The 12,704-nt window shown below is 31.5% G+C and overlaps 1 protein-coding gene across 20 annotated transcripts in view; it reads right to left on the reverse strand.

Moving 5' to 3' along the window:
• LOC129803415 (coiled-coil domain-containing protein CG32809) overlaps positions 1-12,704 on the reverse strand; it is a 207,679-nt gene that overhangs the window by 16,887 nt on the left and 178,088 nt on the right. For 14 of the 20 annotated variants that reach the window (XM_055849941.1, XM_055849948.1, XM_055849942.1 and 11 more), the window contains 5 exons: positions 11,492-11,578; positions 10,263-10,325; positions 9,393-9,849; positions 4,594-4,776; positions 4,402-4,495 (listed from right to left, as the gene is read on the reverse strand). In XM_055849941.1, coding sequence (XP_055705916.1) covers positions 4,402-4,495; positions 4,594-4,776; positions 9,393-9,849; positions 10,263-10,325; positions 11,492-11,578 — 884 coding nt within the window. The remainder of the gene's footprint in view (positions 1-4,401; positions 4,496-4,593; positions 4,777-9,392; positions 9,850-10,262; positions 10,326-11,491; positions 11,579-12,704) is intronic. The other 6 variants (XM_055849950.1, XM_055849952.1, XM_055849944.1 and 3 more) reach the window with 3 other exon arrangements.

Below are 12,704 nucleotides of genomic sequence, written 5' to 3' on the forward strand. Positions count from 1 at the left end.
TTTCACTTGTCACAAATACGCAAATCCATTTTTTTGTTGTTGGCTATTGATGATATTATTTTTTCTTGCGATTTTTATCTATCAACTTTCGTGTAGAATTTTGACGATTTTTATTTTATTCTCTTTTCCGCATTTTGTTAAATATTCTTAACTAAACAGTGTTAAATATCTATTCTTCTTTGTGTCATAATTACCATTGAGAGTTTTGGAAAAAATAAACGTTTATAATTTTATATACAGAAATGTTGAAATCATCATTTTTGTTATTATTTCATTTTGTTGTTTAATTATTTATTCTAAATTTTAACACCAAACATTAAATTGAAGGAAAATAAATTTCAACTGAAAGAGGAGAATTGAACACAACTAGCAGGATTTGCATGAGATTCTTTTTAAAAAGTGTCAGGTTTTAAATTGAAACTTTATTTAGGATTCAGGGAGAAACTTATTTCTTTAATGATTGCATAAGCTTTTGAAAAAAAAGCTTTTAAATTACTTTATTTATTTATATTGTTATTCTTTGTGCAATTATTACTACGACAATCTTGATTCTCATGGTCCAAATATTTTCAGACGAAAAACATGTTTTTTTTTGTGAATTAGCTTTTGGCAATTTGGTACAAAATTCTAAATTCTAAACCTAAAACGCTTTTAAATCTAAAGAAATTACATTAGAATATAATACTTTCTGTTTTTCTTTCTTTTCATATTTTTGTTTTTGGTATAGAGTTACAGTATTACTACTAGTCTGTCCTTACTTACAGTTTGTCGCAATTTTTGTCAGAAATATTTTCAAAGAATCACAAAAAGATGCTCTCTGCTATTATAACGATTTTAACCATTTTAACACATCAAATATTCTTCATTTTGTGGTATTTCAAAATCATTTTGTTGCAAAAATTTTAAATTTCTGTGAAGAGGCAATAAATATAGCCATCAGTAATTCCGCAACCCTATGTTATCTGTACAACGCAATTGACTATATCCTGTATTTTATTTCTAATAAAATAAAGTACTATGAGCTATTGTATTGTTTTATAATTTTAAAACGTATTAAGCGCCTAAATCGAATGATTTTTTTGAATAGTTTTATTTTACTTCGAAGTATGATGGGATTGACAACCCTATCCCTGTATAAGAAAAATAGTAGTGCATAATAGTTCTTCTATAAATTATTGTAGTAGCATTATTGTCATTTATTTTAATTCAAATATTTGGATGTATTTGGCGTGAATTGAAGATCTTAATAAAATTCAATTGTACGGGCTTCAGATCTAAGGCTTAGATGTATGGTTTAACTTCCCTAATTTATTAACAAACAAGATTTTTTGGAAAATTTTGACTTGAAATTGGGTTATAAAAGGCAAATGAAATATTAGATTCTGGAAAATCAATAAAATAAGTTGATTTCAGGATGTCGGGACCTTCGGAAACTAGGCTAAGCCTCTAATCTGTATTATGTATCCCCCCAATTAATTTAACTCCTGGTTAAGGACAAGATAGTTCGAGCCAATCCGTTTTACGAAAAAAAACTCCATTAGACAAGGCGGTTTTAATCTTGATAGGTCTTCATCAGATAGTACCGCTTTACCCAGCAGCATCCGTCTGATGTTACATTAGCTAGAGCAGTCGCACACCGGTGGCAGCCAAAATCCCTAAAGCCAAAATTCCGAAAAGGCCAAAATCTCGAAAGCCAAAATCCTTAATGATCATAATTCTGACAAGGTCGAAATCAGATGGAGGATAATGTGGGTAGATTTCTCAAAACATATTCACGATTTTGGTATTCGGAATTTTGCCTTTCGGGATTTTGACTGGGACCTTTCTTCTCGGTTTATTTTTTAATCGATAACGGTAAGTTTGTACTTAGTCATAAACGGTCCATGGTTAAACTCTTGAAAAGGTAAGATAGATTACTTTCGGATGAGTCCAAGAGTGTTAGTCCTGGTAAGACATGGGTCATACTTTATTTTCACCAAAGTTTTTGAAGATTTTGCTACGTTAATTATAATTTTTACCCACTGAGAAGAAACTTTAGGTCACGAAAAATTTATGAGAAAAGTGTTGCACTCCCCTGATGCATCCGGAAAGAGTCTAATCAGCCAAATTTCCCTCTGTACATAATCTCAATTAGTTAATAATGTTGCATTTAAACAAATACCACTAATAGAATGACGTAAAGAATTGGACAAAGAGCGGTAAGTTATTTCTTTTTAAAATTCAAGTATTTCAAAAGTTCAACCAAAAAATATCTTTAGAGAAGTGGAATGGAGGACGAAAAACAAAATAGGAAAATTATACATATTGTTCGCTCTTTAAGTTCAAGCAATGAAAGGTAGGGGGAAGTGGGGCACCTTTGAAATTGGGGGTTTTCTCCTATGTTCAAGTGGAACTGAGCTATATCATAATGTAATTTAGCTTCTCAATCTATTTGTGCACCTATATTATATCACAATAAGGCTCAATTTTATTTAAAAATAGATGAAAAATCCTAATTTCAAGGGTACCCTACTTTCAAAAGTGCCCCACTTCCCCCTATTTAGTTACATCGTTGATTCAGTTGGTAAGAACTCTATTAAACCGTAAGGGCTTTGACAGACATGAGGATTAGCCGAGAGACGGCTTAGCGTAATTATATTAGAAATAATGTTTAAAGTGCATTTCCATCATTTTCCGCTAAGTCGCCTCTCGGTTTAAGTCTTAAATGTGTCTAAAGCATAAGTCGTATTAGCAATACCTTGCAACGAAAAACATCAATAAAATTAATAAGTTCCCCTCGTAATTCTAGTTGTACCAAAGTGCCTCATGCTTCTTCCATGTGCTTAATTTTTTTGTTGGAAGAACAATTTTTAATATCGTTTTTACTAAAAAGATATTACCAGAGATTGTATAAAATTTTAAAAATATTTCTTCAATTCTGAGATAAATCTTAATGGTGCTAATATTAAAATGGACATTTGAAAGCCGATTTTTATTGTCTAATAGTATATTTTTATTTTTAAAATGAAAATATTCTTAAGCTGAAGAAAAGTAATAGGGGGAAGTGGGGCACCTTTGAAAGTGGGGCACCTTTAAAATTGGCGTTTTTCTCCTAGGTTTAAATAAAATTCAGCCTAATCGGGATATATTTTAGATTCTCGATATTTTTGTGCAGCTAAATTATATCACGATAAGGCTCAATTTTGTTTAAAAATAGGTGAAAAATCCCAATTTCAAAGGTGCCCCAGTTTCAAAGGTGCCCCACTTCCCCCTACTGCTGGAAGTATTACGAGTCTTTAATATTGGAAGGCATATCTTTAATTCCGATACGAAATATTTAAATCTTTAAGTGTTAAATTTTCTTTAGGCCAGATTTCAGGAGATTGTTTTAAAGTTTAAAGTTAAAGTTTTAAAGTTAATTAAGTGCGTCATTTTTATTTTATCAAAAATTTGGACCATGTGATCTTAATTAGAAAACAAAAAAAGGATATGGGATAAAATAACAACCACAATGATAGTGAGAGTGTATTTGTATGGGTGTTGAAAACATTAAAGTGATATTTCTCTCAGCTAAAAACGAAAAATGTTCCGTGAATGCAATCAAAGTCTCAAAAAAATTCACCCCAAAAGATCATTGGAAATGTACTTATAAGGATTCATGAAAATCTCCATAATAATTCGTAAAATATCATTGAAATTTTGATAATTTTGTAGATCCTTCCAATTGAAGGTTTTTTTTTTTTTTAATTTTTTCGAATTTGAAAATGCCAATGAAATTGATCAAATTAGGTGATAAACTCAAGTGTACAAGATTGATGAAGAGCTAAGAATTTCTAATGAGTTGATGATTGATTTCGTATTACGAATGTTACTAATGATAAAATTTAATTATTTTGTATAGGCAAAAATGATTTGTATTTCACACTTAGATATGTAAACTGATGATTTATGATAACAAGGGAACTAAATCAAAAAGAAAAAAATCATGCAGAGGGAATTACAAATATAGTTATCCACACAAAGTAAAATCGTGTTTTAATACTGAAATTATGAACCAATTTCGTAATTGACTTTTAAAATTTATGACTTTGTTCAATTTGTTTCCTTGGTCTTTTTATTGTCAAAAATTTTAAATGTCAATGCCACAAAAGCATTTAAAATAATCAGCTTTGAAACTAATATATCAATTAATTGAAAAGAACCCAAAAAAAATCATAACTAAATTTCGCTTTAAACTGCCAATTCAAACATATATTTATCAAATATGTAACTCAAATTTAAGATATTTTGTTTGTTACTTTTCTCAACTTTTTGAACAAGTATTTTAAGGTATTGAATGAAGGAGATTAAGAGCAAAAGTCAACACAACTTTGTAATGATCCCACATTCAGAGCAACAAATGGATAATTATGGGAAAACTACCTTATTCGTAGTCTGCACTTCAGCTGTTCTTGTTGTCTCAGGCGTATCCTGCTGTGGCTCCACACATGTCCTCTGCTCCTGCACACTAGCCAACCTTTCAATGGATGGTTCAAGGAAGAATGGCAATTACAAATTTGAAGTGGAATGATTGTATTTGAAAATTTTCAATAGATAACTTAAGAGAGGTGAAACCTTTTGAGTGTTACAAGTGTTCCAGTAAGTTTCTTGCATCTCCTCAATGCCGATTCCAGACGATCTGGCTCCTCTTTGAGGAACTTCTCCTCACGCACCACCTTCTCCATTTCACTTGCCAAGATGTTACGTAAACCATTCTGAAGACTCGGAAATCGCATCTTCAATTCAGCCACCGTTTTGCTGAAAATTACACACCAAAAATATACATTTATATTCCACTTGAAATTGAACTTCTTATTGTGATTTCAGTTCATACAATTTCAATGTGTAGAAGACTCAATGTAAAGATATCCAAATGGAATTTACGAGAGTCTTATATGAAGGAGTTTTATTGCATGACTGCCTCTGAATAAATCTATTGGATATGCTTTCTAGAATCTCTGCAAGAATTTCTAATATGACAATTTGAATTATTTTATTTTTCAAATTGGAGAAAAAAGTTGTTCTTCATAAGAGAGAGATTTTTTTATGCAAAATATATACAGCAATTTTATATTCGTTGTAGGTATATAGAATGATATTATCATTATCATTACCTTTCCTATTTTTGAATCATATTATATATATTGAGATTGATATAAAATCAAATACCTAATGCTGCATCTCAGAGAAATATTACTTGAGAACCGTAAGGAATCTTATTATTCCTTATTATTCAATTTCGTGCATCTCGAATTCCACAGGGAGTACAATATGACATATTCATCAATTTTGATTTAAATGACAATTTTAGGATAATGGAAGTATAAGAAACATATCGTTCATTTGAATTCGCATAGGGTATAACTGAATTTTGAATTTTGAATTTTGATGTTCTTAAAAAGAGCATTTTAGAAAATTATAGGCAATTTTCATCAGAAATACTCATCAATATTGATTTTTTCTTATTTTAGCAATTATTTCAATTTAAAGGGCACACAAATGATTTGTTTTTTTTTATTGCTTGAACTCAAAGAGAAAGCAATACGTTCGATACACTTCTTTCAATTTATTACCGGTCTAGAGCTCAAATGGTAAAAGACACCAACTTCCAGTTCTTGGGAACCTTCCATAAAAAAAACATCCTTTAACGATTCCTTTAATAAAACCACCCCATCACTCTTTCAACTTCTTCAAATTCACTGGAAAATTCGTTTACTTAAAATTTACTTTAGAAAGGCTCCATTTTCAATAGATTCGGTTATAATTTAATTTTTTGGAAATATTTTGATATTTCCCATCCGACTGCCAGGCTCAACGGTAATGATTCTGTAAGGTACCGGTAGTTAAGTCATTTTTGAAAATATTCTCTTTTTAAAAATTTTTCTCAAATTTTGGACGCCAAACGGTTATTATCAATCGTGTCGGGGTATCCGTTACAGTGTAATCGTATTGCAAAGTCGTATATCCCGTGTTGGAAGAATTGGCTAAATCCGCTAAATCCATTGAATAGGGGAGACTGGGGCAAAACTTTTCAAAACGCATATTTAATTCTTTCACGAGCTCTGAGAAAACTTAAACGTTTTATAATGAGCATACTCTAATAGGAAACTTTACTGCTCTACAACATTCCAGAAGACTATTTTCCTCTATCTTGAAAGAAATGTGATTTTCGAATCATTTTCTAAAAAGTCTATTTTGTTTTCGTTTTACTCTCGCAAACGTTAAAAATATCAAATAGACATATTTTTATAGGAAATTTATTCCTCTACAACTTTGTTGAAGGTAATTTTTCTCTATCTTAACGAGAAATGTGCTTAAATTGAGCTAATCAGTATTGATATTTTCTGTAAGGCAAATATTCCAAAAATAAGGCTCGAAATTTCATTATTTTTTATTTAAAATAATCCTTACTCGAATCCATTGAAACTTTGTAAGTTTAGGAAGGTTCATGAAGGCTATCTATAATAAAAATTTCAAGCCTCAGTTTATTTTATTTTAGAAAATATGTAGTGAATTTGAAATTTTTGTTTTGACAAATTTTGCCCTAGTCTCCTCTACTTCGCAGGAACGCCTTCCCCTCTATTTGGGCGCTTTTACGTCCCTTGGAGTTTTTAACGTTTTAACGTTTTAAAGTTTTATGACGTTCAAGTTTCTAGACATTCAGATTGCTTGTACCGTATGGGATACGAATTCATAACTATGACCTTCACTGTAGTCGAGCCAGAGATCACACTGGCTAAGACCCGCTGGTCTTGTCTATTGCGCCACTGAGATTTCCTGTGGCCAAATGGTGAGAAATATGGACTTCCGATTTTCGTTGACCCCTCCTAAACTGATATTAGGGGAGATTCTGCATGTTTGAGATACTTTATACTTATATTTTGACTTTAACTCTTTCCGGACCGCAGCATATGCTGTAAGCCAATTTCACAATTTTTTTATTCAAAAATATCTAAGCTCAGAAATTAATTGAGGTCCTACAAAAAATATTTTACATTTAGACATCCTTATAGTTTGTAATCATCCACAAGAATAGGATTTTTATCAATTCTGAATATTTATAAAACACTGTTTTTCATAGAATATTCATATGCTTCTTTGGGTACTCAGAGTTCCAAAAGAGACGAAAGAGTTAAGCATTATTTCTAAAAGCCGAAGAAATATCTTGAAATTTTGTATAACACTTAGTTTTTCTAACTAATATAGACTCTACTGAAATAACTTTTTTTTGTTTTTTTTTTGTTTCATTTGATTAAATTTAAATAGTTTAAATAGTGTTTTTGTTACATTTGTTTAAATAATCAAAAAATAATCCACCGCGTCTCAAACATGCAGGACCTCCCCCATCTCGAAATTAATTTTCTCCTTCTCATCTCTTTATCGCGCCTTATCCTTTAAAATCCACCAAAACAAAGTCTTTTTCAAAGATTCCCTAATAAGGTATTTTCCTCTTCTGCTCCATTCATTGGTATGCTTCAGTGGTAAGTGAACTTACCGATTGGAGACTTATCGATTTTGAATTTTAATTTTTCCACTCTCACATTTCATAAACTTTGCAGGGTGTATTTTTTGTCAGTCAATTTGATTAATTTTGCTTTTTCTGAAAGGTCTTGAAATTTGGAAACTGGACTGCACCAATACAGATCGGCAATGAATCGGTAGAGCTCATGCAGTTACTCGAAAACACGTCTTACGTTTTTTTCATTTTTGGATATGTTTTTAGAGATTATCCAGATGCGCATTTCTTTATACAAAAATACCGTTGAATCATTCCTAATAACGGTTTTGCAAGGTCAACGGTTTAAAGGGCTCTAGAGACCGTATTTCTCATCCGTATGGTATAATTTTGGGGCTCGTTGGAAAGGTTTTGGAATTTCCGATAAACTGAACTGGTTTGAATTGGTTCTGAACCGGTAATGAATCGCTAATGAACAGATTGGCTTCGTTCAGTAATAATCTTTCGAAGAGACAAAGCCACTTCAAAGTCAAGCCAAACCTATTCGAAAATCTACCGGAAGCCTAAAGTGCATTTCGATATTGGCTCCGTCCAGTAATAATAAGTGAATTTTTGTCTAGTTTTGTGGAATTTCAGGATAGTAGAACGTTTCAATTTGAATTGCAATTTTATTAAGATAAATGTAAATTTAATGAACTTGCTCACTTTTGTGTAACTCGTCGGTTTAAACGTTCGAACTTCCAACGGGTTTTTAGGTAAGTTCTCTCTGATTTACCTTTGAATCGGTAAAGGGAAAACCTCAAACGGAGAGAGTTCTGAAACCGGGAAGGTTATTACTGAACGAGAGTATTATGAACCAATAAGTGGGAAAAGACATTTTTACTGCGATAAAAACGTAATATAATGCACTGCCTCTGCCCAAAAAACTGCGGGAGCAAGGAAGAAGCATCCACACCCTGGGTAGGCGCTCCTGGGCGGTCTACACATGGACTTAGTAGATTTTTCCATTGTAAAATACAACAGCAATATAACATGATTACATTGTATAATAAAGTATTCCGATACGATTAATTATAATTGGACTAGAGCTTAAATCGCGAGAAATATAAGAATTTGGACTTTGATGACCTTCTCCCATTAAGTAGATAGTATTTCAGACAAAGGATTTTTAGCATAGGCAATATGGATAATATAGGAATTCTAGGTCCTGTAAATAATGTTCTAGGTTTAGGCATCCTTAACCCTTTAACGACGAGACACTTTTTACGGACTGAAAATCAACAATAAAAACAATAAAACTGAGAAACATAATCAATGATAAGTCTTACATCTAACCTTGGAAAGTCCAACAGAGTTTGATTCGGTGTTTTTTGTACTTCTATGAACGATAGGGACAAAAATAGCCCAAAAATTTAAGTAATTTTTCTGACAATACCAATGAATAATATTTTTCGCTTTAATGAAAAATATTACGTATGAGTATTGTAGTTTTTATTGCCCAAAGAGTTTTGCTTAAAAAAATTGAAAGTATAAAAAATAAATAAAATCAATTATGAATTTGAGAATTTAAAAATTCACCATTTTTTGAGCTTAAATATTTACTACATAGCAAATGGCTAGAGACTTGCAAAAAATATTCTAGATTCCTTCAACTTTCTACTTTACAATTATGTACAGACATAAGAAAAAAATAACTTTAGGTAGTCAGGAAAAATTATTTTCTTTATGGGACACCGGTATTTCAATCGTCCTTAAAGAGTTAAATTTTGTAATCATCGTAAATATGTACAAGAATCAGATATTTTTCTTTAGGTACCCAGAAGTCTAAATGATGACAATGACTTCAGAGGGAGATCAGAAGATGCGATCAGAATTCTTTTGAAAGCTTTAGAATTTGACGATAAGTTGTGTGACTTACCTAGCCCGACTTAGCACCAATGCCATATCCTCAACAGCCGCCATATTCACACGCGTCCTCCTGTTAATCACCTCTCCGCGAAGTCCTTCAACTGAAGCTTCTAAATCACTTAAATCTTTCTCCAGACGCACAACTTCTTGCTTATACAGCTCTTCATCACGGGATAAACGAGTGTTGTCTTGATCTCCTTGGCCCCAGTATGTATTACTGCTGGCCAGCAATGTTGCCCGAATCCTCATAAAAGTATCCTTGATATCCTCCCTGACAGCCAATGCTTGGGCCTGTGATAGACGTCGCAGTGTCCGAACTTCAGTTCGTAAATCCTTAGCCTTCTTCTGCAGCCCACGCAGATGGTTATAGACTTCAGGAGCCAATGCTAGATCAGTTCGATAATTGGGATGAGCATTCGCAACGGTAAGTGGCTTAGGCGGTGGCTGTGGCTTCAAGCGATCCCGCTCTTAAGTTCAGATGAAAACAAGAAAGTTGGTAAATATAATTGAGGGATTTTATTTTCTGTAGTAATGTCTTTTTAAGTTATCAAAATTGTTAGTAATGTAAAAAAAAATTAAAAAAAAAAGATAAAACATGTGGAAAGAATTTAGTGTGTTTGCATGCGGAATTGTCACTTTGAAATTTGAAAAAAAAATCACAAGAAAGTAAAAAACCAACAGAGAACTACAACAGCAAAGTTTTTAAGGCATTTAAGGGGGTTTTGGTAGTTTTTTTTTGTCACAGAAGGGATATTCTTGACTTGTTTTTGGTGGTAATGGTGCTCTACATTCGGATGTTTCTGGAAGCGGGTCAGGAGGGCAGAGAGGCTCCTTTCTATTACACAGTAGTTTTGCTTTTTTTCTGGCATTTGAACATTACCTTGAGATGATGTTCTCGGTAGTGTTGAAGATTTTATGGCCGGTTTTGGCGGTTTGGAATCAGCTGAGAAGGGGAGCAGCATTTTGTTCAAGAAAATACAATTTTTGTTTTTATATTCCATATCCAAACACAACACAAAATAATTTGACGATTATTTTGTCTTTGTATCAAGCATTAATTAATAAATATTTTATTGTGTTTTGATTTTAATTTTGGTTTTTTTTATATATAATAAAACAATTATATTGTTCTGACTACTCAAACATGTATAAACTTACATGAAAGGATGTATAAAATAATAAAGAGGATATTAGGGCCTTATAAGTGGTCTCTATTACAGATGGCAAATTATTGGGGGTTTGGTCCAAAATGTGCAAGAAGAAAGTAAAGAAAAACTCAAAATACACAGATACACAATAAATAGAATATGTTTTTTTTTGGCTCATAAAGGAACATAAAACAAAGGTGTTTTACTTTTTGTATTGTTTTCATTATTATTTTTTGGATATGAAAATTAAAGCCCAAAGGGCCTTTTATCTTGCAAGAAATGGTCCATTTCATTTTCCCAAGAATAATTTTATTCAAAAATTCTTTAAAATACTTTAATAAAGAAATTCTATTGTTATTTTTGATTTAACAAAAAAAGAGAGAAGAAAATAATTGAAAAAAATACTGTTGTGTTGCAATATTTGTTCAAGTGTCCTATCTATGAGATAATCATCATTTTTTTCTCTATTGTATATACAGGTAATCGAAAGAAAACGACAAGACATACGCCTATAATTTAAATAACACAAAATAATTGCGAATTAAAGACATGCGATTTCGTGTTCATAGAACCAACTAACTATAAAAGTGTTATAACTTTTGTTTGTGTACTTTCCATGCTCCAATTTGTACGGAAATTGTGAATAAAATATTGTGTGTGGCATTCGTCATAATGTCTATTTAATTTTATCATAATACAAAAATAAATTATTACTCCTAGGCAGTACGTGAAAAATAAATGTTTATAGCAAATTATTTCAAGACCAAAACAGTTAAAATAAAATTTAAAAAAAAAAAATAGCACAATTCGTGAAAGAAAACTATAATTATCTACATCACACGACAATCAAAAAAATAAATGAACAAAAAATTACGCAGATTAAAATTTTTAATTTTCACATCAAATCCATATTGGTAAGAGAATTATCAAACTGCCGTTATTTTACATGAGAGAGATTTACCGGCGGGATGCTGTGGACTGTGAGATTTTGGCACTCCCTGGATGTCATCACTGAATGACACTGACTTCTCAAATGATACTGATTTATCTGAAAGAGATTGAAAATAATAACGAAAATAGTTTCATCGAAATTGTATCAAACAACACTCTTGAAAGGAATGGAAGTGAGAAGAAGGAAAAAGAGTAAAAACGTAAGAGAAAGATCAGAAATATTTCATTAAAAAAAATTGTATCTCTGAATTATGCAAATTTACTTTTATTATTGTACAATTTTTTGCCGCGAATTTTGAAGTCTTCTGGCCTCTGACCTAATGCAACGATTGGACAATAAACATCTTCATATCTTCATTGTCTTACCTAATTGAATTTTGATGTAAACTTACAGGATGGTAAATAATAACAATATGCAATTATGTATATATTTACAAAAAAAACTATGTATTATTGCACATAAAAGGGACAATTGGGAATAACAAGACAAACACTGTATACGAACGTGAACATTCAGCAGTCGCTAATTCTCTATTTTAGAAAAAAACGGTATTTTTAAATTTAAATCAACAGAGCTAGGGGGAAGTGGGGCAACTTTGAATTGGGGCTTTTTTGAAATAGGGTTTTTGGTCGTTTTTCCTAGTGCGTATTCGGTCAAAAGACAAACCGTGGTAGGTAGAATACTCAATAATTTTTTCTTAGAAAACAGAAAAAAAATAAAATTAAGGTCAGATGGGGTAATTTAGAATCATGTCTAATTTGGAACTGTGAGATATCCTAACAGTTTTAGATGCAAAAAAATAAAAACAACGAAGAAGTACACTCAAATGTATAGTCTTGTACTTCTTCGTGGTTTTCTTTTTCTCTTTGACCATCTGATAAAGTGAGACATTTTTAAAAATCCAATATAGACATAATTCTGAATTACCCCAACTTACCCTAAACACTGAAAAATATATTAGTCATATTTTAAGAAATTCATAAAGTTTGAAAAAGCTCTATTTCAAATATTCTCCAATTCAAAGATGCCCCGCTCTTTAACGCTACTTTAATATTTTTAGATTTAGCGTATAAATGATATTTTAATCATATTAATAAAATTGTCTGTCTTAGTAGAGCACAAATGTTGGAAACGCAATGGAGTAAACGGTAGGCGATAGAGCTTTCGTTCAATAAATGCAAGTGTCTCGAATTCGAAGCCTCTTTGAGTCTACAGGAATTTT

This window comes from Phlebotomus papatasi, chromosome 2, assembly GCF_024763615.1.
Source record: "Phlebotomus papatasi isolate M1 chromosome 2, Ppap_2.1, whole genome shotgun sequence".
NCBI lineage: Eukaryota > Metazoa > Arthropoda > Insecta > Diptera > Psychodidae > Phlebotomus > Phlebotomus papatasi.